The sequence below is a fragment of the Microcaecilia unicolor genome, chromosome 5 (genome assembly GCF_901765095.1).
Source record: "Microcaecilia unicolor chromosome 5, aMicUni1.1, whole genome shotgun sequence".
In the NCBI taxonomy this organism is placed as follows: domain Eukaryota; kingdom Metazoa; phylum Chordata; class Amphibia; order Gymnophiona; family Siphonopidae; genus Microcaecilia; species Microcaecilia unicolor.
In genome coordinates, this window is record NC_044035.1 from 260,218,115 (window position 1) to 260,244,368 (window position 26,254).

The following is a 26,254-nucleotide window of genomic DNA, read 5'->3' on the forward strand; positions in this document are numbered from 1 at the left end:
GGGCGGGGCAGAGAGACATGGTCAGTGTTGTGGCTTCACCACCATGAATCCATGAACCCTTCAGTGAGTGACTTCAGAACGTTGTCTTCAGAACGTTGAGGGTGAGTTTTATTATAGTAGATGGTTTGTCTGCTGCCTGTTGAACAACTGTAGTTTTTACATCTGCTACAGTTTGTTCCACTTGGCTAATCCTCAAATCATGCTGTTGAAAATTTGTCTCCAAATTTAAATACATTTCTTGATTAGCTTTCTGAGGGTTGATCAAAATGAGCAAAAAGATGACACTGCTTGAAATGAGTTGTGGAATATTAGTAGTGGTGTGAAGAGTGGACTGGCATGGCAACCCTGGTACCTACAGCAGGTGTTAGGGTGTGCTCTGCTACATGGCACAGACTAATAGAGGGTTAACTCTTTCAGACATTTTTCCCCCCAAATCGGCAGATGTTTCACTTAGCACATATCTGAGAAATGGCTTCATGCTTTATTTCCTCTGTGCTAGGCTGTGCATTTCCAGAGATAGCAATAGATTGTGTGTTAATTCTAGTGATGCCCATCCAGCCCTGCCATTTAGGTCCAGTGAGACAGCAAGGGAGGGCTAGGGGGTTTGGAGCTGGCCACGTTGTACATGTAGGGGGTCTTTGAACTGTCCAGATTTGGCATGTGCAGATCATGTCCCTTCACCTTGCTGAGCCCCTGCAAAATTGTTACAGGACTCACAAGCTTCTTTCAGGGGATATGTTTGTTGCCAGGAGCTACCACACTTCTAAGTTGTTTCCCTTGTAACTAGTTTGTTTAGGTGCATGTGTGTGTTTGAATTTGCATATTGTGCACTTGTCTGGAGAAAGGCAAATATACCAGGGTACACAATCAGTTTGCAAGGTGGGGATGTATCCAGTGTTGGGGGAGGTATCCTGAAGTTCTCTTTTCTCCTCTAGGCTTCAGAAGCAGCCTCTCTCTTGGGTTAGAGTGCCCTGAACCTTCATTTCCAACAACCCATGGTTCCCCCCTCCTGTGTTTTGTAACCCTCTCCCCCACAACTTTGCAGTGATGTTCCTTAAACAGGAGCTACAGGCTTTTGTGCACTGTACGTGCACTCATCTGGCCACTAGGTGTTGCCATTTTGCAGTGATTAACATGCCCTCCTATTCAGTAATGTTTAACTCTGTGCATCCCTAGTCCTGGAGAGCCAAGAGCAGAAGCTGTGTCTGGGAGCTGCACCCACTTCTGGTTGCTTTTCAAATATACAGACTACTAAATGTTTTCTTTGCCAGTGGGCTGGTGTCTAGCTCATTCTTGGTCCATGTTGGGAATGATTCTGATCTGGAAAACACTCATTCATCTACTACAGAGTTTAGACTGTAGACCTATAGTTTAATTCCATGGAGCTGATGAAGCTGCAGAGTCAAAGGATCCAAGGGATTGAGGTCCTAGCCTCAGTTCCTGCAGGGGGATTTGAGGTACATTGATCCTGGGTACTGAAGGAAGCCATGATTGGTGAAACCTTCCAAGGAAAATCACTACAGTGTCAGAGCTGTATAGAGGGAAAAATATAGAGCTCAAGTAGGGAAGGACCCTGTCATCAGAGAAATTGGGTCCTGTGGGACCTCAGCTGTCTACTCATAACTGATAGTGAGCAAGTTTGGACTAGGAATGGAAGCTCAGATGCAGGTGAAGGCCAAAGAAAATAAGGTGCTTGGTTTCATGCTATAGGAGTTTGGCATTTTTACACACAGAGTGGAGGAGTAGCCTAGTGGTTAGTGCAGAGGACTTTGACCCTGAGGAACTGAGTTCGATTCCCACTGCAGCTCCTTGTGACTCTGGGCAAGACACTTAACCCTCCATTGCCCCTGGTACAAAATAAGTACCTGAATATATGTAAACTGCTTTGAATGTAGTTGCAAAAACCTCAGAAAGGCGGTATATCAAGTCCCATTTCCCTTTCACTTTCCATGCTGCATCTTATGGAAAAATATACTCGAACTAATATGGTTGCAATATCTTATGAAGCCAAGAGCTCAAACTAAATGCTAAAAAATAAATTAAAAGTGAGTGAAAGTACCATTAATGTTGACATTTTCCGAATGGATGCATGGAGGTGGGGGAGGTGGAGTCTGTGTGAAGGAATACAGCCCATGTCCCTGTGTAATTTCTCTAGCCATTGTTTTGTGAGTAATATACAGCTGTACTTACTGAGTCGTCAGATTTCCAGGGATCTGGGAGGACTCGCAGAAGCTTTAGGAAGTTTCACAGAATCCATGTGGCTTAAAACAGTTAGAATTTCACCCTTTGGCCTGCTGCACATTATTAAACTCAGATTTAGTCATGGAAGTTCGTAACAACCCTTAGTGTGGCCTAGTGGAAGCTCTGGCATGGAATTTGCTTTGTTATATTTGGCCTAGATATTCTGACTCTGTGCGTGTGTGTATTAAGTATTTTTATTAGGTTCCTCCTACAGACTTCAGGTTACATGTCTTTTGACCTTTGCAAAGTGTTTTCTTTGCAAAATCTGCTTTCAGCTCGGGAGTAATTTCAGTAATTTTGTTGAATTGCCATCTGGTTTTGTGTTCAGGGTGAGCAGCCTTTGCATGTTAACAGTTTCTCAGGATGTAAATACAACTTTCTTGAGTCTTGTTCCTAGCTCTCCTTTCTCTTTTGAATTTCAGTGCATTTTATAATGTCTGAACATTTTCTTTGATGACCCTTTTTTTGGGGGTGCATGCTTCGTTTGGTCCATGATGACTGCATAGGGTTCTGATGAGGAGTAATGACAGCTCCAAAATTTACTTATGAAGTGGGTAAACAGGCTCAGCTCTTCAGAAATAAAAACCTCAATCAGAAAAAAAGGGGTGTTGTGAGCTGGGGTGGAGATAGAGAATTTAAATTCAGCTGCAAATTAACAAAATGATTAAATTGTATTCTAGAAAGGAGAGGTATATGGGGGATATGATAGACCTGTTTGAGCAATCTCAAATGTATAAAATACTGCACAAGAAGCAACCCCCCTTCTCAGTGGAAAGAACACTGTGATATGAAGCTTGAAGCAGATGAACTCGTACGTCACACTGGAAAATATTTCTTCATGGAAAGGGTTGTGGATCAGTGGAATGGACTCCCAGGGGAAGTGTTGGAGGCAAAAAAAACAGGTTTCAAGAAAGCTTGAGATAAGCCTAGAGCATCCCTAGGAAAATTCAGCTACTTCAGAGCACAGTTGCTGGGTGGGAGTTTTTTTTTTTTAATTAAAAAGATAAGAACATGTTAATCCTGTAGTTATAAGACTTCATTGGTTGCTAGTGGCTGCACAAATAATGTTTAAGAATTTTAAATACAAGACATGATATTTTAATGGCGAAGCTCCAGGTTATTTGATTGGATTGATTTTCTTTCCATCAAATAAGATACCTTGTTCTATAGGTCTGTTGTTGAATTTTTTGACCTGTAAAAGTGTGTGCTCTAAGACCATGCTTGAGAGCTCTCTTTCTTTTCAAGCTAGTAAATTTTGGAACAGTATACCCCACCTATGTGTTATGATTTTAGACTTTTACAAAATATCTCAACAATTTTGGATCTTTTATTGATATCTGATTGTTAAAATTGATTTTTATATTTTATGCTACCTGCTCTGAGACAGTTTTGGGGACTGAATAGACATATATAGGGGCTCATTTTCAAAGCACTTAGCCTTCCAAAGTTCCATAGAAACCTATGGAACTTTGGAAGGCTAAGTGCTTTGAAAATATGAAGTACTTGAGCTTGAGATAGTTGTGAGAAGCTAGGTACATTTGTCTCTGGGAATGAACAACAAGCAGTGGATCTGTTCTTTGGTATCCCACTAGGTCACCGTCGGAGATAAGATGCTGGGCTAATAGACCTTTAGTGTGACTTACCATGACATATCTTATATTCTTATGACATGGTGTAAAAGTGGAGCTTAGTGGTTATAGTGGTGTGCTGAAAACCAGGGAAGCTTCCATGTGATCTTGAATGAGTAACCGTTGGGTTATTACTCCACTCAGATTAAGCCAGGGGTGAGGGAGTGGAGGGCAAATTGGGAGCAGCCTCAGTGCAGTACTCTGTGTCTCTTGTGGTTAGGGTGGTGGACTTTGGTCCTGAGGAACTGAGTTCGATTCCCACTTCAGGCACAGGCAGCTCCTTGTGACTCTGGGCAAGTCACTTAACCCTCCATTGACCCATGTAAGCGGCATTGAGCCTGCCATGAGTGGGAAAGTGCGGGGTACAAATGTAACAAAAAAAAATCTAATTTCTTATGAGCAAAAGGAAAAAAAAACAAGGATCAAATCCCTCGGAGACCTCCACATCCTTCCTTCCTGGACTTATGGACAAATGTTTGACTCACGGAGAACTCCAAGCTGAAAGAACCGGGTACTTTGAGCCACTTGACATTGGCACTGTGAAGGACTCCTCTGTACACACCTTGGCTTCCGAGTTCAATCGGCCCGGTTCTCCGAATGCCACCACAGCAACCAGGCACCTCCCCTAGAGTGAGCATGAGACCTGATCAATTGCAGGCTAAAGAGCTTGCTGTAACTTGGGACCAATGAGTAGGGACTGGACTATGCCCCTTTGTGCTGGAGATTGCACTTACCAGACCAAAAATGGAGACAGGTAAGGGAATCCCCTGGGGCACCTGTTTCTTCTCCATTAAGGGAAGGTCTCTTGATGTTATACCAAGGAACAGACCAAACCAGTTGGCCATTATTCATCAATCTGTTTGTCAACCACAATGCCCCAAACACTTTTCTTTGGAGGCAATTCGGAATGTGGTAACAGTTGAGCCAAGCATTAAACAGTACTGTTTAATTTATTTAGTTGCATTTGTATCCCACATTTTCCCACCTATTTGCGGGCTCAGTGTGGCTTACAATACATTGTAAATGATGGGAGTACAGTTTCTTACATTACATTACAATTCGATTATGGGTTACATTGTGAGCAAATTAAGGATGACAAGATCAGATCAGTCGCCTTAGGGGCGTGGAAACTAAAGGATGTGGTGTGGGGGAGTTGCTACGCTGATCAAATAATAACAAGTGAGCGATGGGGTAGACAGTTTTTATCTGTGGGTAGATATTGAGTGGGAGAGTACGGGTACGTGGGGTAATATCTTGAGGCATTGTTATGATATGTATGGGATTTATATGTTTTGCTCCTTGCGGTATGTTTTGTCAAAGAGATGGGTCTTCAATCGTTTGTGGAAGTCTGTCAACTCGTAGACCGCTCTCAGGCCGCGTGGTAGTGCGTTCCAGAGTTGCGTGCTCTTGTAGGAGAAGGTTGAAGCGTGTAGTCCTTTATACTTTATGCCTTTGCACTTAGGGAAGTGGAGGTTGAGGAAAGTTCTGGATGATTTTTTGGCGTTTCTGGGTGGCAGGTCTACCAAGTCGGACATGTATGCTGGGGCTTCACCGTGAATGATTTTATGCACTAATGTGCATATTTTAAAGGTGACACGTTCCTTAAGTGGGAGCCAGTGTAGTTTCTTGCGTAGTGGTGCTGCACTTTCGTATTTTGGTTTTCCGAAGATGAGTCTGGCCGCTGTATTCTGAGCTGTCTGAAGTTTTCTCATTATTTGTTCTTTGCAGCCTGCGTATAATGAGTTGCAGTAATCCAGATGGCTTAATACGAGTGATTGTACCAAGGTGCGGAAGACAAATCTTGGAAAGAATGGTTTTATTCTTTTCAGCTTCCACATGGAGAAGAACATCTTTTTTACTGTGTTGTTCGCGTGAGTTTCCAGTGTAAGGTGGCGGTCGATTGTTACTCCGAGGATTTTTAAATTTTCTGAAATTGGCAAGTTTAGTTTAGGTGTGTTGATAGTAGTAAATTTTGTTGTATTGTATTGGGAGGTTAGTATAAGGCATTGAGTTTTTTCTGCGTTCAATTTCAGTCGGAATGCATCTGCCCAGGTGTTCATAATGTGTAGACTTTGGTTGATTTCATTAGAGATTTCGCTGATGTTTTGTTTAAAAGGGATAGATATCGTTACATCATCGGCATATATGTAAGGGTTAAGGTTGTGGTTTGATAGAAGTTTTGCTAGTGGGGTCATCAGTAGGTTGAAAATTGTTGGTGAGAGGGGAGATCCCTGCGGTACTCCGCACTCAGGTGTCCATGCAGCAGATGTGGTTGAATTCAATGTGACTTGGTATGAGCGTGAAGTTAAGAATCCCTTGAACCAATTTAGGACATTGCCTCCGATGCCGAAGTATTCAAGAATGTGTAATAGGATTCCGTGGTCAACCATGTCGAAGGCACTTGACATGTCAAATTGTAGGAGGAGTATATTGGAGCCAGTTGCTATCCGTTGCTTAAATTTGGTCAGTAGGGTAGTTAGTACTGTCTCTGTGCTGTGATTCGAGCGGAATCCTGATTGGGCATCATGCAGTATTGAGAACTTGTCGAGATAACTTGTGAGTTGCTTGGTTACCACTCCTTCTGTTATTTTAGTTATTAGTGGTATGGATGCAACTGGTCTGTAGTTAGTTAATTCACTAGCGTTTTTCTTTGTGTCTTTGGGTATTGGGGTGAGTAAGATTTTTCCTTTTTCCTTTGGGAAAAGACCGTTTTGTAGCATGAAATTCAGGTGGTTCGTTAAGTCTAATATGAATTGATGAGGAGCTGATTTCATGAGGTTACTTGGGCAGATGTCTAGTTTGCATTGGGATTTGGCGAATCTTTTAAGCGTTCTAACGGTAAGGTCTTCTGACAGTACTTCGAATTCGGTCCAGATCCTGTCTGCTGGGTATATTCCGTCTTCAGGGTCTAGACAGTTCAGGAGTGTTGAGTATTCGGTGGGGCTGGTGGGTATTCTAAGTCGTAGTTGTGTGATTTTCTCTTTGAAGTATTTCGCGAGGTCATCGACCCCTGGTATTGCTTTGTTATTGTTTGTGACAGGTGAAGTGTCTAGCAGCTTATTTACAAGGTGGAAGAGTTTGTGCGTGTCTTTGTAGTTTGGTCCAATCATAGTTTTGTAGTGTAGTCTTTTAGTCTGTTTTGTGGTGTATTTGTATTTCCTCCTAAGTGATTTCCATGCATTCAGTGTGTGTTCATCTTTCTTTTTATTCCATGCGCGTTCTAGTTTTCTGACTTGCGTTTTCAGTTCTTTCAGCTCTTCGGTGAACCATGGATTTGATTTTTTCCTGTGCGATGTTCTGATTTGGATTGGGGCAATTGTGTCTAATGTTGTTTTACATATGTTATCCCATTCTAGGAGGAATTGTACGGTGTCGGTGTTTAGTGGTCGTTCATTTTGGTAGACCTGTTGCCAGAATGATGTAGGGTCTATCTTTCCTCTCGTAGTGTATGTTGTTCGTTCGTTTTTGTTGACTGCGTTTCTGTGTGTTTTTTTCCAGAGGAGGGAGATATGTGCTTTATAGTGGTCTGTCCATGGTGTGGGTATCCATCTTGTGTCTGTGAGTCGGATAGTTCAATTTTGGTCGAATTTGTGTGTGATGATGTCCAGTGTGTGTCCTTTTTCGTGTGTTGTGGATTAGTTTAATAAGTTTAATCTTAAACTTCAGGAACAAGAAAAGAATAAAAAATTGGAAGGTAAAATAAATGTTTTGCAGACAGCTGTGGAAGACTCTAAGACAGGCCTTAACAAATTTTCTTGGAATCTAGGAGCCAGACTCAGAACAACCAGAATTTTTTATTCACATTTATAAATCACAGTAATGTAGCAGCGCTAACTGATTAGCGCAGAAATGCCCATTCTTCACCTCCCCAGACATGCCACCTCCACATTTGAAAATAATTTTAGTGCACGCTGATTGGGAACTGCCTGAGCATGTCCTACGGTAAGCCTTTTAATCTGTGGTAAGTGCACGCTAGCACTTTCCGCAGTTTAGTAAAAGGAACCCAGAGATATTCCATATTCCAAATACCAAAGTGAAAATACAATGCTTTTTTCTACCTTTGCCATCTAGACATTGTTCTTCTAACTAACTTGATCCTGGTCCCCCTTTTTTTTTTTTTTGTTTGGTTGGTTGGTTAATTTTTAACTCTGCCTTTTGCAGAGTCCACTGTCCATTTTTCTTTTGTCCTCTCCTACATCTGGACATCAACTTTTCCCTTCTTATTTTACCCCATTTCTCTCTTCTGTCTTTTTTTCTGTACCCTCTGTAGCTACTCATTGGTTCAGTCGTCCCCATATTAATTCTCCCCTTCTAATCACCCCATTTCACTATCCTGCCTTTCCAGCCATCTCTTCTCATACCCAGTTACCATTTATTTACCTTTTCCTCCATTCAATTTCTTCACTTCATCTTGCACTATGCTTCACCCATTCCCATCGTTTATTTTACTTTCCCAGGCAATCTCTTCATATCTTACCACCATATTTTCGCTCCCATTTTCTTTTTTTTTCTTAACCCCTTGTCTACCTATTATCTATTTTCCACTCTTACCCTTCCCAGTTCATCGTCCCCCTCTTTCTTCATTTTCCCTTACTAGTCAATTATAAGTCTCCACTTGTTGCATTCCTACTTCACTTGTATAGTCTGTGCTCTACCCTCTACCCAACAGCTGTTCTTGAATTCCCCATTCCCTCAGCTGTTGACCCTGCTCCACTCCCCTCCCCAGATACCTAATAGTAAATAACCCACTCTCCCCCCTTCCCTCATTTCTCCAGTCCCCCTTCTCCCCTCACACTCCCAAACATCTAAATTCCTGGTTATACCAGCAAAATCCCAGACCCCAGCTCTTTTCTATTGGGTGTACATCTCTTCGCCTCTTATCCAGCATCAACTCTCTCCTCCATCCTCCACTTTCCCTCTTTCCCGTTCCCCTTCCCATTCTCTTTCCCCTTCTCCTTCCTCCTGCATTTGCCTTATCTTTTCTTCTTTTACCACTGAGCAACTGCCCCCTCTTTCTCTCTCCACTCTCTTTCTCTCTCTCCCCCACCCCTGCCTATAATCCACAATCTTGTGGGTGCATTTAGCACTCTGTCATGGGCTGGATCTGCAGTAATAAGAGTGTAGCAGGCAATGCCTTGGTCTCGGCAAATGCACACACTGAAGGCACTTGTTCCTGCTCCCTCCTTTGACCTTACCAGGAAGCTTGTGTACAAGGAGGGGGCGGGGATGTAGCAGTGACTTTAGCATATGCATTTGCTTCCAGTTAGTTCTGATCTCTGCCTCTGCACATTTTGCTCACTGCTAGACTCTGAACTCTGTTCCTGTCTGCACTTTTGTCCCTTTTGGAATCGGGAACAAGTGGTTACAGCAGATATTTTAGTTGGGGTCTTTACTTTAAAACCAGGCATCTGGTAACCATACCCCCTCCCCCAGAATACAGCACCCACCACTGTTCCCCTTGCCCCATCCCTGACCCCGTCATACAGACAGTAGGGGGTTGGGTTGAGAAAGAGCAACTGCATATTCAGGCCTTATCTTCTGCCACGCGGTGCTGAAAGTAAAATTTGAATCATGCAGTTGAGCCCTGCTCTAAGGTACATATTGTTTCTATACAGGAAGTGAATAACATTTTGATTAAAATTAACACTAATTTAAGATTTAAAGTCCAATTTCTTGAGAATCGAACAAGGACATTGAATTTGAAATTAACTTTCCAAAAGTACCACCATTTGAAGTGTTCATAACATATTTAATAGAGATATTGAAAATGTCTAAAGAGTCAATACCTCCTATGGTACAACTGTATTATCTGCCACCTCCCAAAAGAAGAATAATGGAAGACTCAGGTTGAAAAAGGACTAAGCAGGGGGCGATACAGCTCTGAGTATGTCTTGAGTACCAGTATTACCTCTGTTATGGCGTTCTTCGCTGGCTATCTCAGTCACAGATTGACAACTTTGCTTAGAGGCTTCTCGTAACAACGGTGTGGGTTCATCTTCCGCTGCTGTGTCTGGTGGAGATCCTGTACTGCTTGGGAGTGAGGTGTCTCATGGCCCACAGAAAATCCCAGGAGATGCTGCACCCATGTGGAGTAGACTGTCCGATGGGCGTAATGGCGACGTCTACCCTAGGAGGCTCTTTGTAGAGCCAGAATGTTCCAGCCAGTGCTTCGGCTTTTGTAGATTCACCGCCAGGGAGTCTTGTGTCTGTATACCCCCTGCAGCAACAACAGCTCTGGTGCCTAGGGGAGTGTGACTAGAACTTCAGAGACGACGGCTGTAACAACTGGATCTATGCCTGAAGTTCTCTTACAAGGTATATGGTCATTGCTTTTGAAAATGGAAACTTCTATTTACAAGTGTTTGACGGATTTAAGTTCCTTAATAACTAACATCAGAATTGTTGAATAAGCACGGAAATATTAAAAAGATCAGTTGCAGAGGATTCGGGCTTTAGAGAGACACTAAATAAGTAAAATCATCAATAAATGCTCTTGTTCAAGATAAGATTATTCTTCATAGAAAGCTGGAACAGATTATTTATTCCAGGCATTTGAACATGAGAGTGTTAAACATTCCTAAAGTTCTAGGTCAAACCCCCTTAGAAACACGAAAGAAATAGTTTTCGAAAGTTTTAAATATACCTACTTTTAACGTGCCACCTTTTTAATAAGGTATATTTTCTCCTAAAAAGTCATCCAGGGCTTCAAAGTACTGAGGTTCTTAATGTGTCAGCAATTCTGGAATCACTGAGGACCCCTTTTACTAAGCCACGTAGGTGCCTATGTGCGCCGAACGCGTGCCATATTGGAGTTACCGCCCTTGCGGTAATTTCAATGTTGGCACGCATCAGCAAAGTATTTTTTTTATTTTCTGGCGCTCATAGGTCAATACCGCCCAGATTCTTTACCACTAGATCTGTGGCTGGCAGTAAGGTCTCGGACCCAAAATGGACGTGCGGCAATTTTGATTTTGACTCGCATCCTTTTTCGGCAAAAAATTTTAAAAAGGCCTTTTTTACAGGTATACTGAAAAATGATTCTGCGTGCGCCCAAAACTCGCGCCTACACTACCGCAGGACATTTTTCAGCACGCCTTTGTAAAAGGACCGCTGAGTGAAGAGGTCCAAGAGAGAGAAACATTATTGGCCTGTTTGTGCAGAGGTGGACGGACCATTGAAACAGCAGGGCAGTAGTGCTATAGTAATGATAAGCAGTAGTAGTAGTAGCAGTGCTTGAGGACCCACAGAGGTAGGAAGCCCCATCTCCCTTAGCGCCTATCAAATTTAGTCACACTTGATAGGTAGTCCACCCCTGGTTGTGTGTTTGAGCAAGGCTTAATTAGCTTATCCACCTTTACTTTAAGAAACCCAATATTCTTTCATGGGACAGAGAATATGGATTTATCCTGATGTTTCATGGACCACACAGGAACATAAAAAATTATTTCTTTCTATGAGGCAAGAGACTTTGTCCTTAGAGGCTAAGTTTTTTTTTCCCTTTGGTACCAATGCAAATGTTAGACTTGGGGGTTAAATATCTTGTCTTTGTCCTAGACCAATTGTGGTCTTTTCTTGATTTAAAAAGTGTCTATCATCTGCTACGCTGTTACTGATGTGGACTCCGAAATATAGTAATAGGAAGGTGTTCTGCATTAAGCTACTGATTTTGATATTTTCATTTCCTTGTTTGAATTACTCCACTGTTTACGTTTCTACCACTCATTTATTATTCCTGTGTAAAAAACAATTATGTTCATTTTTGGTTGTTCCGTTCATCAAAGTTTCTGTAACAAGTGAAGACTTCTAATTTATTTCAAAATCTTAATAAATATAAAGGAAAAGGTGTAGAAGCTTTAAATGTTTCGGAGATCCTTGAGACATCTGACACAGAGTTAAAAGAATTCACAACATTGATAGCGACTTTTGCCTTAAAAACAGATAGAGACCTTGTTTTGTGATTTTTCTTAAAGTACAAGGAAGTCCTGTTTATGAACGGTAAGATTATGGTATATCCCAGTGTATCAAGAGAGACTCAGAAACGTTGAGACCTGGGGTACTCCAGTTCAGAGCCCTTTTCTTTTTAAAATGTCCTTGTAAGTGTATGATGAAATACAAGTTGGTTAAATATGTGCTTATTTTCATCCTACTCAAGTGCCATCTTTTTTGGTTGCTAATAAAGTTGGAGCTGAATGTTAGTCCTTCTATGAGTTTCAAACTAGTTATCTAGTTTGGCTTAAATAATAATTACTATGTGCACTCAAGCTGCCTTTTCTTTTTCCTGAGTTGATTGATGTAAATTCCTTAACTTATGTGGTTGACCTCCCCCCCCCCCCCCCCCCCCCACTATAGTGGACAATGGGAGGCATAGAATTGTATATTTTCTTAGGTTTATTTCTTCTCCTTTAATCCCTTTTCTGTACAAACGGAATATGCTTGGTTATTATGTTTATAATCGTATAAAATTAGTAAAGATTAAGCCTTGTGGTGCAGGGAAATATGGGTACTTGCTATATGTGAAATATAGCTGTCATTGAGCTGAGGTGTGCTTCCATTCTTTATTCTTCTGCAGAGAATATTGTGTATTGATGTTATAGATAAAACATTTGATGTCATTCATGACCATTGCATGAATTACATTAACAGCTCAACTGTCATTTGATTTACAATGAATTCTTGAATTATTAGGGCGAAAATAATCTTTCTGGACTTACCTCTCTCTAATCTTTGATTTTCTGTATGCATCTCACATAATTCATAGACTAGTCTCCTAGGTCCCCGTCAGATAGTGCAGGTGTGCAGTTACGGTGCTTCTATTGCTTCTGTGAGACTTCCTGGCAGCAGATAGGTGATGCCTTGTTAGGAAATTGAACTTTGGACAGACACACTTAATGATTTATCTCAACTGAGAGATGGGGGCAAATATATAACTGATAATCCAAACAAATGGCCCACCGTCTTATCATCATTTATAATAAATTCTTTATTTTCCTCCGTTTCTTTAAAAAAAATTAAAATTCTTATATAAATTCAACTTGATTTAACTTTATTTGACTTGATTAGATTTATAAAGTCAAGTTGAATTTATAAATTGAATCAAGTTGAATTTATATAACAAAAATTTTTATAAACATTTTTTAAAGAATGGGATGAAAATAAAGAATTTGCTATAAATGATAAGATGCTGGGCCATTTATTTGGATTATCAGTTATATATTTGCCCCCAGTCTCCCGTTGAGATAAAAAAAGAGTTTGGACATGATTCCGGAGTATATATATATATATATATATATATATATACAATATAATAATTCGCACCTCCAACGTTCTGAAGCTGACTTCGTGGCAGTGAAGCCGTGTAGTGTTCGTAGGGTTCGTAATCGCCCAGGGAAAGAAACGCGACGTCAGAAGGAGAAGGGACTGACCACAGGCCTCGCACGCGCTCTCAGTGCCCCGCCCTCGAAGAGAAGGGAAGGCTGCATATAATATTCACCCACCGGAAGTTCGTTCCTTCCCTCCAAGTTCCAGGGTCATCGTCCTTCCCCCCTCCCTCCCTGTTCCAGTGTCCCCCCTCTCCTCCCAATTCCAGGGTTCCCCCTCCCTCCAGTTCCAGGGTCGTCATCCCTCCCTTCCAGCTCCAGGCCCCCCTCCCTCCCTCTGAATTTTAAAAGTCATCCTGACTTACCTCGCGCAGTAAAAAGCGTGCAGGCTCGGCACTTCAGTTTTCCCTTCTCTGTCTCTCAGCGCTGGTCCCGCCCTTGCGGAAACAGGAAATGAGGGCGGGACCAGAGCTGAGAGACAGAGAAGGGAAAACTGAAGTAAGTGCCGTGCCTGCACGCTTTTTACCGCTGCTGCTGTAACCCCGACGAGGTAAGTCAGGATGACTTTTAAAATTCAGAGGGCGGGGGCCTGGAACTGGAAGGGAGGGACGACGACCCTGGAGCTGGGAATAAGGGAGGGGGACCCTGGAACTGGGAGGGAGGACCCTGGAACTGGGAGGGAGGAGGGAAGGGAGGCCCTGGAACTGGGAGAGAGGGGGGACCCTGGAATTGGGAGCGAGGGAGGGGGACGCTGGAACTTCCCTTAAAAACATTAATGGCAGAAGGTGATTACCTTGCTAGCGCCCGTTTCATTTCAATGAGAAACGGGCTTTTTTTTACTAGTATATATATATGTATAAGTCAAGTTGAATTTATGTAAGAAACATTTTATTAAAAAAATGTTTTTTAAAGAAACAGAGGAAAATAAAGAGTTTGTTATAAATGATAAGAAGCTGGGCCATTTGTTTGGCTTATTGTTAGGAAATTAGTCATCATAGTTGCTAGTGCCCTTTTAAAATCAGGAATGCCTAAACGTTTCAGTCACTGTTGTTGTGTTTTTGCTTTTTCTCTCTTTCCTCAAGAACTGTCATAAGAATGTTAGGTCAGACCAATCATCCATCAAGCCCAGCATCCTTGTCTCTCCCCATTAGGATTTGTGTAGGTCACTTGGAAGTACTGAGCAGATTCTAATGAGGAGATCCATTTCCTGCTGCTCATTCACTGAAATAGTAGGTGTTAATCCTTACAACTGCCTAATTATTAATGGATCTGTACTCCAGCATCATGTCCAAACCCATTTTTAAACCCAGCTTTATTATTGATCTCCCATGGTATAACAGTAAATTTCAGAGCTATAATAGTTATATCTCAACTAGTCTTATATCTCAGCTAGTTTTAAATCTGCTACCAGTTAGCTTCATGGAGTGTCCCCAGGTCCTGCGCCTTGTATTTGTACTGGTTCCAGCTTATTCTCTTCATAGATCCTATGTTCTGTGAAATTGATACCACGAAACACAACTCTCTATATTGCAGAACACTGTTACATGGAGAGCTAACTGCAGGATCAGATAAAAAAAAAATACCATTGTTGGCATCTGAAAGCTTTTATAGAATAGTTTTTCCATTCTGGTTGTCCACAAGATTTGTCTTTTGGCCTTGGTCGTAAGCTGATGGTTCTGTTTCTGGTCTTGTATGGGCTTAGGCTGTGCAGTTAGAGCTGCCTCAGGCTACTTAGCAAATCTGCTATTTAGGGGAAAAAAACCTGTTTCAAACTCAGATATCCTTCTCTTTCAGAGGTGATTTTTGCCGCAAATTTCTGTATCCCACTGCTGTTTTACCGTTTGCTATTTAAAATTTATTTGAGCATTTTTTTCCCTTTAGGAGATGGATGTGGACACACTGTCATGGGACCTGAAAGTGGAACTCTTACCTCTAAAAATTACCCGCAAACTTACCCCAATAGCACTGTGTGCGAGTGGGAGATCCGTGTGAAGCCAGGGGAGAGGATTCAGCTCAGATTTGGAGACTTTGATATAGAGGACTTTGATTCCTGCCACTTCAGTTACTTAAGGATATACAATGGAATTGGATCCAGCAGGACTGAGATAGGTATGAGGAATTTAATACATTTTTTTTAAAACTGTCTCTTCCTTTGGAAAGATTTTTATGCATTTCTTATTCTTTGTGAAAGACATGGGTTCCATGTTTATTAGCCATTGGGGATGATGGCTGTTTTGGGTCAGAAAATAAGGCTGTACTTAAACATTTATTTCAAGATGTCAGCCTGTTATTTATTTTATTTGTAATGCCTACTTCCTGTAGTCTGATTCTCCTTGCATATCTTGTTCAAAACTGCTTACGCTTTCGAGGGAAGTTTCATAGACATAGCTATTCATTTAGGGGGTATTAAAGTGATTTGAACATGTAAACAGCATTTTGTATGCTCAGTTAGATGCTTACAAACTGCCCCGGGGGTATACCTGCATAAAACTTGGCACTCAAAAGTAGGGGTGTGTATGCTATACAGTACACCTAGGCATTTGTAGGGGTGGAGAATGAGCAGAATAGACACTTCGCATATTTGTGACCATTTCTGGGAAAAGATGTCTAAAGTCTCAGATCCAAAATGTTGAGAATGGCCTATGTTTCGTGTCATGGGTCCATAAACAGTATGGAAAAGTTATATATTTGAACTTCTATAACTTTTTTTCCCTCAAAGAAAAGCCCGAATTAACTGGGAATTGAACATTTAAATTTAAAATTTATAAATGCCTAAAAATAGAACCGAGTGAGCTAGGGCTTCTATCTCGATAGTGCTGTGAGTGAGGAATAGAAAATTAAGGCATAGAAATAACATAACATGTTTGTAAAGTGCTTGCTTAAAAGCGTATTTCTTATGGACACAGTGACTAAATTCTGTGTTTCCAGGTGGACAAGGTGTGAGTGCAGGGGGGTAAATTCAAAAGGAGGGTGTGCATAGTCTACTCATCAGTCTAGCTCCCTATAAGCATCATTCTCTTCCTCACACTTGTCCCTCCCTCACCCCCAATCCTGCCCCTCACTTTTTTCCCTCCCTTATCTATACCCCAAGCTCCTCTGTAGGTATCTCTTCTGAGCTTTGACAGGAAGGACCCAGGATCCCTACCTGCCTTACAGCTCATTTCTATTTTAGCAGGAAGGGGGTCCTGGCTCCCTGCCCGCCATTGACTGATCCTCTACCATGTTCTCCGCTTGTGCATGTGGAACTTGACTTACACAGGCACAACTTGCATCATCCCACAAGCTTTCCAAACAAGAGCATGTGGACTGACAGATGGATATATCCTTCACAACAGGCATTATTGCCTGCTTTGAAACACCTAAATGGGTAAAGGGTTGTGGATTTGATATACCACTGTAATGTGGTACAACCGATGCAGTTTCAATTTACTATGCACAAAACATTTTATAAACTAAAACAAATTTTCCAGCAGTAAATAACATTTTATGTATAATAAGTACAGTTAATTCCAATCAGATAAAACAAAAGATAGATCTAAATAGCCAGGTTTCAAAAGCAAGTATGCATGTGCACTTTTGAATTTCTAGAGGAATCTGATTCTGTAATTTAGTTCTATATACCTAAATGCTGTGAATGTGGCATTCAGATATGCACCTTAAAGGGATGAGATCAACAAAACCAAAGCCCTGAGATGATCATAGTGCATGGCTCATATAGCAAGGAATAGGTCCTTGGATTTCTTTGACCCAGCAGTTTCCCCTCTGCTGTTAGACTTTTTTTGTTGTTGGTTTGGTTTGGTTTTTGGGTGTGTTTTTGTTGTTTTGTTTTTTTTATCTTCTAGCTCAGTTGTAACCAGGGCTTGGATCTGAACCCCTGAGTCTTCATTCACAATTACCTGGGTGTTTTCTTTACTGTCTTCCTCTGTTCCCCACAGTATATCCCTGTACCCATTGCGGTAACAACTTTCAGCCAGGGACCATGCACCAAGGCTTCTCCTTGAATCCTGCAATCATGAGCCCTGAATCTGGCCACCAGGTGTTGCCTTTTAAGCAATGACTCCCCCCAAGACTGGGAATATTTTATTTATTTATTTATTTATTTATTCACTCACAGTGTTTGATATGCCACTATTCCAGAACCTGTGGGATAGTTATGTCTATCAATCAGCAGGTGGAGATAGAGAACTGAAAACTAAGCTGAAACATATCTGTCTTGGCTTTCAGTCCAGCTCCCCAGTATTTTCCATTTCCAGCAGGCAGATGGACACACTTTTCAGCCTCTGGTTCTGAGTACTTTACTCCTGGTGTCTGGGTGAGGGTGACTTGAGTCTGTAGAGTCATATCTGGAAGTCTTCAGATTCCTGTTTCTGGTGCCCAGCAAGTTTACGTCTTCCCTCCCTTCACCTCTCCCCTGTTTCTGTGGAGCTCTCCTTTTCTAGCACAACAACCTAAAAAAAAAAGGTTTACTGGAAAGCGTGGGATAGAGTATCAACCCTGAATCTTTTTATCTGTGGTAAGACTTGTGGAGACTGTGAGCTTGAGGGGAGCAGCGGCAGTGACAAGTCCGACTAAAGTTTGACTCGGAACCACTTGGATGGCTGCAAGTTCTATTTGGTGCAGAGGAGGGATCCCGACTCACTGCTTGGGACACTGCGCTTGGGACAGTCGGGCTGAATGGCGACTCCTACAGGACAAAACTCCTGGAGGAAAAATCCATACTCTGCTATTGAGACAGACATGAGGAAGCAACTGCTTGCCCCAGGATTGGTAGCATGGAATGTTGCTGCTAATTGGTTTTATTCCAGGTACTTGTGACCTGGCTTGGCTACTGTTTGGAAAAGAGGATACTGGGCTAGATGGACCATTGGTCTGACCCAATATGGCTACTCTTATGTTCTTAGACTGCAGAAACAGGCGCCATTTTTTCAGGGCCAGCTAGCAGTGAGAAGCAGCCTCTGATCACATATGGAGCACAACCACCACTTTACAGCCTCAGGGCCCGACGGAGCATTCTTCTGCATTGGGAACTTTGTTTTCTCCGGAGTTTATAATGCTCTTACACCAAACCTATTTAATGAAGCAGGGACAACCAGTTGCTGCAAGGTGCTTTGGTTTCTCACCCCGCTGCCCCTCAGCTCAAAAGAGATCTTGTTTAGACATCCAGAGTGGGCAGATGAGGCTATCTCTGCTTCTCCCACCTCATCTGATGTGGCCTCATATTCAGAGGAACCATCGTTGAAAGAGCCGTTAGAAGAGGGAAAACTCCTTCCTGAGGAGGGGATGATACAGAAAGTACTGAGGTTGTTTCATAAAGAGGAGCTCAGTACTCTTATTTCTGAGGCACTGGCAGTGCTTTCCATTGAGGAGTCTTCTTCCAGGTAGAAACTTAACTGTAACAGCCAAGAGTATTAAAAATGATAGTAGCACAGCAGGGCTCAAGCTTTTCTGTCTTAAAAGAAAAAGTTATTTTCTGTTTTTTGGCCAGAAAGAGAGAGAGCAGTGCTACTGACCTGAATTAAATGTTAATTAAGATACTGTGAGGAAGCTAGTATAGCTGCAAAGGTTACTAGGGTAACCTGATTACTGTGTTAAGTTCAAAGGGTCTGTTTTGTAACAGGCCCCTTACAATCAAAACTATATAGAGAGGAAAGGTCCCAGGTAACCTTCTTTCTGAAAAGTTCTGAGAGAAGAGGACATTTCTCTGGGTAAGAGAGCAAATTTCTGTGTGTTGGTGATTTAAAGATTGGGGATAAAAGAGAAATTGTACGTTTATTGATGAAGAAAATTTGAATCTATAAAAAGTCAAACTTTATTAGCTAGTCTCCATAGTGGTTCTAGGTCAGTTCCTACCCACCAATTCCCAACTAGGACAATTCCCACCCATAATCCCAAAATTACAAAACACACAAGGCAAGTAATCTCCCTCCCTTTTCACTTCCAGATCGTTTGGGGGGAGGGGGGCAGTACCCCCTACCCCCCCCAAACATTATCTTTTACTCATCCCTTGCCCCATCCAAACATGCAGTTCATGTGTGGGGGGCAGTGGCCCCCCCACCCACCCCCAAACTAGGTTTCAACCTAATTCATGTTTAATCCTGAGTCTAAATGTCATACATAAAGAAAGAAATAAATAGATAAATATATACTGCAGTTCATGTGCAGGGGGCAATGCCCCCCACACACACCCCCAAACTAGCTTAGAACCTAATCCAGTCCATCAAAATGATGCATTGATTACAATTTATAACAAATTACTACTCTATTTATGCCCCCCACATCCCCAAACTAGATTTCAACCTAATTCAGCCCCTCAAAATGACACACTGATTATGATTTATAACAAATTACTACTCTACCTATGAAAACTTATTCTGTTGTTATACATCCTCTGTGTACATCCGTATGCTGTCTAACATCCTTGTTCCAGACGCCGTTAAAGAAAAGCACCATCAGGACTTTTGGGACTCGATACAAGAAAGAAGCTATGGTCGGTTAAAAAAAAAAGGCTGGGGGGGGGGGGTGAGAATTGTCTCGGTGGGGGAGAATTGGTGGGTGGGAATTGTCCGGGTGGGAACTCGCCTGATACCTCCATAGTATAAGACTCATTTTCCCGTAGTTTAAACTTGAAATTTCTGCCACAGAAATGCTCCCCGTTCCATACACAGAACCCAAGAGGTAGATAGAGCTGATGTCTTAATGCGTGGTTGAGATAATAGTGCAGGGATGAGAGATTTAGATTTGTTTGGAACTGGGCAACATTCTGGGAAAGGGGGAGCTTGTTTGAAAGGATGGACTCCACCATAACTGGGATGGAACCAGGCTGCAGCATTAACAGAGAGCCTCTAGAAGGCACAGCAGGGCCTAGTTCAGTCTTCATACCCACCCCTAGCATATCTCTTCATTTATATTCTTACTTTGTCAGTTGTTCTAATTAGGATAATAAGAGGAGAGTTTTATTACAGAGTTTTAATTACTTTCTGAAAAGTAAACGCCAAATAAACTCACAATATACCATATAATCTTAAGGCTCTTTTATATTAATCTAATATCCCTAGTACTGTAACAATTAAAAAAAAAAACTCAATAATACTAAAATGCAGAGTAGTCCAGCACCAAGACATGCTACCAGTCTTTGCATTGTGTCACATGTGTGATTGTCTCTCAGTTGGCGAGAGGTTATATTTGTGTGCTCGATGCAAAGAGCTCCTAGCTATCGGAGAACAGGTCCGTTCACTTGAGGCTAGAGCAGCAGACTTGGAGGAGCTGAGGGAGACAGAGAGGTACATAGAGACCTACAGGTGCACTGTAGAGAAGTTTTACCTCCAGTCTGGCAGCCCTTAAACTGCGTAGGAGGAAGGAGGTCTCCTAAAAGGAGGGCATCACCCTGGTGAAATTGGAGGTAATCCTGTAGCCAGGACCTGCCTGCCAGTAGATGCAATATCCTCTTGCACTGAGGATGTGTGTCCAGGACCACCTGCCCAAGAGGGAAGGGTTAGGACAGCTATTGTAATTGATGATTCGATCATTGGGCATGTAGATAGCTGAGTGGCTTGTGAACATGAGGATCACCTGGTCACTTTTCTGCCTGATATGATGATGGTGGACCTCATGTGTAACCTAGATAAGATTTTTGATAGTGCTGGGGAGGAGGAGCCAGCTGTCTTAGTACATGTGGGTACCAGTGACATTGGAAAATGTGGGAGGGAGGTTCTGGAAGCCAAATTTAGGATCTTAGGTAGAAAGCTGAAATTTAACTCTTCCAGGGTAGCATTTTCAGAAATGTTTCCCATTCCACAAGCAGGACCCAAGAGGCAGGCAGAACTCTGAAGTCTCAATGCATGGTTGAGGCGATGGTGCAGGGATGAGGAATTTAGATTTGTTAAAAGCTAAGCAACATTCTGGGAAAGGGGGAGCCTATTCTGAAATGATGGGCTCCACCTTAACCGAGATGAAACCAGGCTGCTGGCGCTAACATTTAAAAAGGAGAGCAGCTTTTAAAACTAAAATGGGGGGGGGGAGCCGACAGTCACCCAGGAGCACATGGTTGTGTGTGGCGTATCCTTGAAGGATACTATTGAAACAGGATTTTTAAATCCCAAAAGAGAGGTTTCAATATAATGGTGAAAGAAAGCCAGGTATGTTTTAATGGGAGAACAGAGTAAAGGATGCAAATTATCCCCTTCAACTTCTAAGCAGTTGGTAGATGCAAGGAAAAAACAGTTTGAAATGTCTATATACAAATGCTAAAAACCTAAAAAAATAAGACGGGAGAGTTACAGTATATAGCACTAAATAAAGAGGTAGATATAATAGACATCTCAGAGACCTGGTGCAAGGAGGACAATCAATCCCACATTGAGCCTGCCATGAGTGGGAAAGCGCGGGGTACAAATGTAACAAAAAAAAACAACAACACTGTATTATCAAGGTACAAATTATGTTGCAATGATAGAGGGGAGGGGGTTGCGCTATATGTTAGAGGGAACTGAGTCAAACCAAATAAACATTCTATATGAAATGGATAGCAGCGTGGAATCCTTATGGAAAGAAATTCCATGTGTGAAGGGAAGGAGTACACTGGTAGGGCTGTATTACCGTTCACTAGGACAGAACAGACAGACAAATGAAGAAATGTTTAAAGAAATTAGGAAAGCTGGCAAATTGGATAACAGTATAATAATGGGTGATTTCAGTTACCCCAATATTGACTGGATAAATGTTACATCAGGTAGCTCAAGGAAGGTAAAATTCCTAGACATAATAAATGACTGCTTCTTGGAACAACTAGTCCAAGAACCGACAAGAGGAAGCTATTTTAGATATAGTTCTTAGTGGAATGCAGGACATAGTACAAGAGGTAACTGTGTTGGGTCTGCTGGGAAAAAGTGATCATAACACAATCAAATTTGAGCTGATATCTGGAGTGAAATCATTAAAGAAATGTACTGCGCTTCATTGATGCTTAGGGATTCCTTTTGGTCATCGTGTAGTCTTTTCCTGGAAGGGAGTCTTGCTGAATAAATGGGAGGCATATGGGATCTCGGACAAAAATTCACGCTTATTACTTTGTAAAGCTTATGCATTGGGGAAGAATTGCATACTTAAGCATTGGATGCAGGAGGAGCCTCCCTCTTTTTGGTATTGGATAAATAGACCGCATGCCCTTATGTTGTGGGAGGCAAGGGCTGTTCGGAATTCTCCAAAGGGAAGAAGGGCTTTCATGTCTATCTGGAATTGTTACTTGCAACTTATCTCCCATAAAGCAAGAAGTGCAGTATTGAATAGACTTCAGAGTGTTTCCTAAGTTGGTACTGTTATATTGGGGGTTATTTTGGGGTTCTGTGCTTGGGTAGGGGAGGGTGGATTGGGAATACTAGATGTTATCCTTTCAAAGATGACCTGGGGTCATAAGAGTCCAGATGCCGGGTCATCTCAGTGTATGTTTAAGTTATGGGTGCAGTTGGGGGGGGGTGGAGAAAGGTGAACTTGTATACAACCGGGGTAATGGTAGGGGGGGAGGGAGCAGGAGTCTTCTCACAAAACAAAAATGGGATCATAGGTTATCCAGCTTTTTGCTGTTTTTGCTTATTATTCTGTTATGCTTGATTGTTGTCATGTAATCACTTGATGTTCTTGTTTAGACTTGATATTTAGTTGTTAGATGTTGGATATGTTTGATCCTGAATAAAAATCGTTAAAACTTAAAGAAATCTACTGTAGCAGCATTTAATTTTTGAAAGGGCAGCTATGATAAAATGAGGAAAGTGGTTAAAATGAAGCTAAAAAGATCAACCACAAAGGTTAGGACTTTGTCAGACATGGGCATTGTTTTTTTTTTTATATATTTTATTTATCGTTTTTATACATAGTAAACAAGTATAAACTTGTAAAGAAAAATCCACTGTTACAATTAAATCTAAAGATATTATTCATAACACAAATTAAATATAGCTTCATTTAAAGTCCACAACAGGAGTCCAAGATTCCTAAATAGGAGAAAACAGGTAATAAACTTTATAAATCAAATTTTGAGATACAGACGAGTTTCTATTCAACTTTACTTAACTAGGAGCTCTCTTAGATGTTAAAAAAGATGACAAATGGTCAGGATCAAAATAAACATATTTCACGGCTTGATAGGAGATTAAACATTTGCAAGGATATTTAAGGTAAAAAGTTGCGCCAAGTTGAAGTGTCTCCTGTCTCATCTGTAAAAACGTTTGTCGTCGCCTTTGCGTTTCCCTCGCTAGATCTGGAAAAACACGAGTTTGCAAACCACGAAAGGTTTTTTCTTTATTCTGAAAAAACTTCTTTAAAATCCAGATCTTGTCCGAAGGTAACGCCACTGTGGCCAACATAGTAGTTGGTGTTATCTGTTCTGAATCCGACATTTCAAGAAGGGCAGAAACATCCAATGGTTGCGCATTCTGAATATTATTCCTTTGTAAAGGATCCAAACCCTTCACAGGTATATAAAAAACCTGTGAAAAGGGTGGCATATTTTTATCTTCTATCTCTAGAATTTCTCTGAGGTAATTTTTTAGCATCTCCCGAGGGGAGATAAGTGGTTGTTGCGGAAAATTTATAAAACGCAGATTATTAGATTTTGAAGTATTTTCCAGCATTTCTGATTTTCTCTTTAAATTAACCAAGTCTTTAAGCATTGTTGTTTGCTGTGATTTCAACTCTAAAACATCCTTTTCCTGTTTAGCCAAATCTGCTTTAACTATTTTCACCTCGTTCTCAATTTCTGTTACCTTCCCATCTAATATCACAACTTCATTTCTTATTTTTCTCATCTGGGGGCACAAAAACTTCCCCATTTCTGCAATCAACTGCCATAGATTGTTTAAAAATACAATCATGGAAGCCCAGACTATATGTATCCCATGTATTAGCAAAAGTGGTAAGAAGAGCAAACAGCATGGTTAAAAGATTAACAAGCTTATTTTCGAAAGAGAAGGGCACCCATCTTTCGACACAAATCGGGAGATGAGCGTCCTTCTCCCAGGGTCGCCCAAATCAGCATAATCGAAAGCTGATTTTGGGCATCCTCAACTGCTTTCCGTCACGGGGATGACCAAAGTTCACAGGGCATGTCGGAAGCATAGCGAAGGCGGGACTGGGGCGTGCTTAACACATGGGTATCCTCAGCTGATAATGGAAAAAAGAAGGGCATCCCTGACGAACACTTGGCCGACTTTACTTGGTCCTTTTTTTTTACGACCAAGCCATAAAAATCTGCCCTAAATGACCAGATGACCACTGGAGGGAATCGAGGATGGCCTCCCCTTACTCCCCCAGTGGTCACTAACCCCCTCCCACCCTAAAAAAAATTTTAAAAAATATTTTTCCCCAACCTCTATGCCTGCCTCAAATATCATATCCAGCTCCATGACAGCAGTATGCAGGTCCCTGGAGCAGTTTTAGTGGGTACTGCAGGGCACTTCAGGCAGGCTGATCCAGGCCCGTCCCCCCCACCTACCTGTTATACTTGTGGTGGTAACTGTGAGCCCTCCAAAACCCACCACAAACCCACTGTACCCACATCTAGGTGCCCCCTTCATCCCTAAGGACTATGGTAGTGGTGTACAGTTGTGAGGAGTGGGTTTTGGGGGGGCTCAACACACAAGGTAAGGGAGCTATGCACCTGGGAGCTTTTTCTGAAGTCCACTGCAGTGCCCCCTAGGGTGCCCGATTGCTGTCCTGGCATGTCAGGGGGACCAGTGCACTACGAATGCTGGCTCCTTCCACGACCAAATGGCTTGGATTTGGTTGTTTCTGAGATGGGCATCCTCGGTTTCCATTGTCACCGAAAACTGGGGACGACCATCTCTAAGGTTGATCTAAATGTTGAGATTTGGGCGTCCCTGACCGTATTATCGAAACGAAAGATGGCCGCCCATCTTGTTTCGATAATAGGGTTTCCCCGCCCCTTCGCGGGGCCATCCTGCGAGGACGTCCTCAGGAAAACTTGGGCGCCCCGTTCGATTATGCTCCTCCATGTGAAAGAGCCAAAAGAACATCCTTCAAAGAATGGAAAAAGGATCCAAATGAACAAAATAAGAAGCAACATAAGCACTGGCAAGCTAGATACAAAGCATTGATAAATAAGGCTAAAAGAAAATATGAAGAAAAACTTGCCACAGAGGCAAAAACTCAATAGTAACAACTTTTTCCAGATACATCAGAAGCAGAATGCCTCTGAGGGAATCTGTGGTAACATTAGATCATGAAGAAACAAAAGCGGCACTCGGGGAAGACAAGGCCATGGCGGAGAGATTGAATTAATTCTTTGCTTCGGAAGAAGATGTAAGAGATCTACCTGTACCAGAAATAATTTTCAAGGGTGAAGATGTGGGGAAACTGAAAGCAATCTCGGTGAACCTGGAAGATGTACTATGCCAAATCTACAAGTTAGAGTGATAAATCACCTGGACCAGATGGTATACACACCAGGGTCCTGAAAGAACTCAACATGAAATTGCTGATAATCTGCTATTGATCTTTAATCTGTCGTTAAAATCATTCATTGTACCTGTAGGTTGGAGGGTGGCCAATGTAACACCGATTTTATTTTTTAAAAGGGTTCCAGGGGTGATTGGGAAATTATAGACTGGTAAGCCCAACATCAATGCTGGGCAAAATGCTGGAAACTATTACTAAGAAATAAAATTACAGAACACACAGACACCCATGGTTTAATGGAACAGAGAAGGCTTGCCTCACTAATGTGCTTTATTTCTTTGAAGGCATGAATAAACGTGTGGATAAAGGTAAGCCAGTTGATGTAATGTATCTAGATTATCAGAAAGTTTTGACAAAGTTCCTTATAAGAGACACCTGAGAAAATTAAAATGAGATAGGAGGCTTTGTCCTCTTGTGGGTTAGGAATTGGTTATTGGACAGAAAACAGAGGGTAGTGTTAAATGGCCATTGTTCTTAGTAGAGGAAGGTGAATAGTGGAGTGCCACAGGGACCGGTACTATTTAGCATATTTATAAATGATCTGGAAATTGGAACGACAAGTGAGGTGATTAAATTTGCAGATGACACAAAACTATTCAA

The 26,254-nt window shown here is 41.8% G+C and overlaps 1 protein-coding gene across 2 annotated transcripts in view; it reads left to right on the top strand.

Moving 5' to 3' along the window:
* DCBLD2 (discoidin, CUB and LCCL domain containing 2) overlaps positions 1–26,254 on the top strand; it is a 155,684-nt gene that overhangs the window by 53,021 nt on the left and 76,409 nt on the right. For both annotated transcript variants that reach the window (XM_030204054.1, XM_030204055.1), the window contains exon 2: positions 15,068–15,295. In XM_030204054.1, the coding sequence (XP_030059914.1) occupies positions 15,068–15,295 (228 nt within the window). The remainder of the gene's footprint in view (positions 1–15,067; positions 15,296–26,254) is intronic.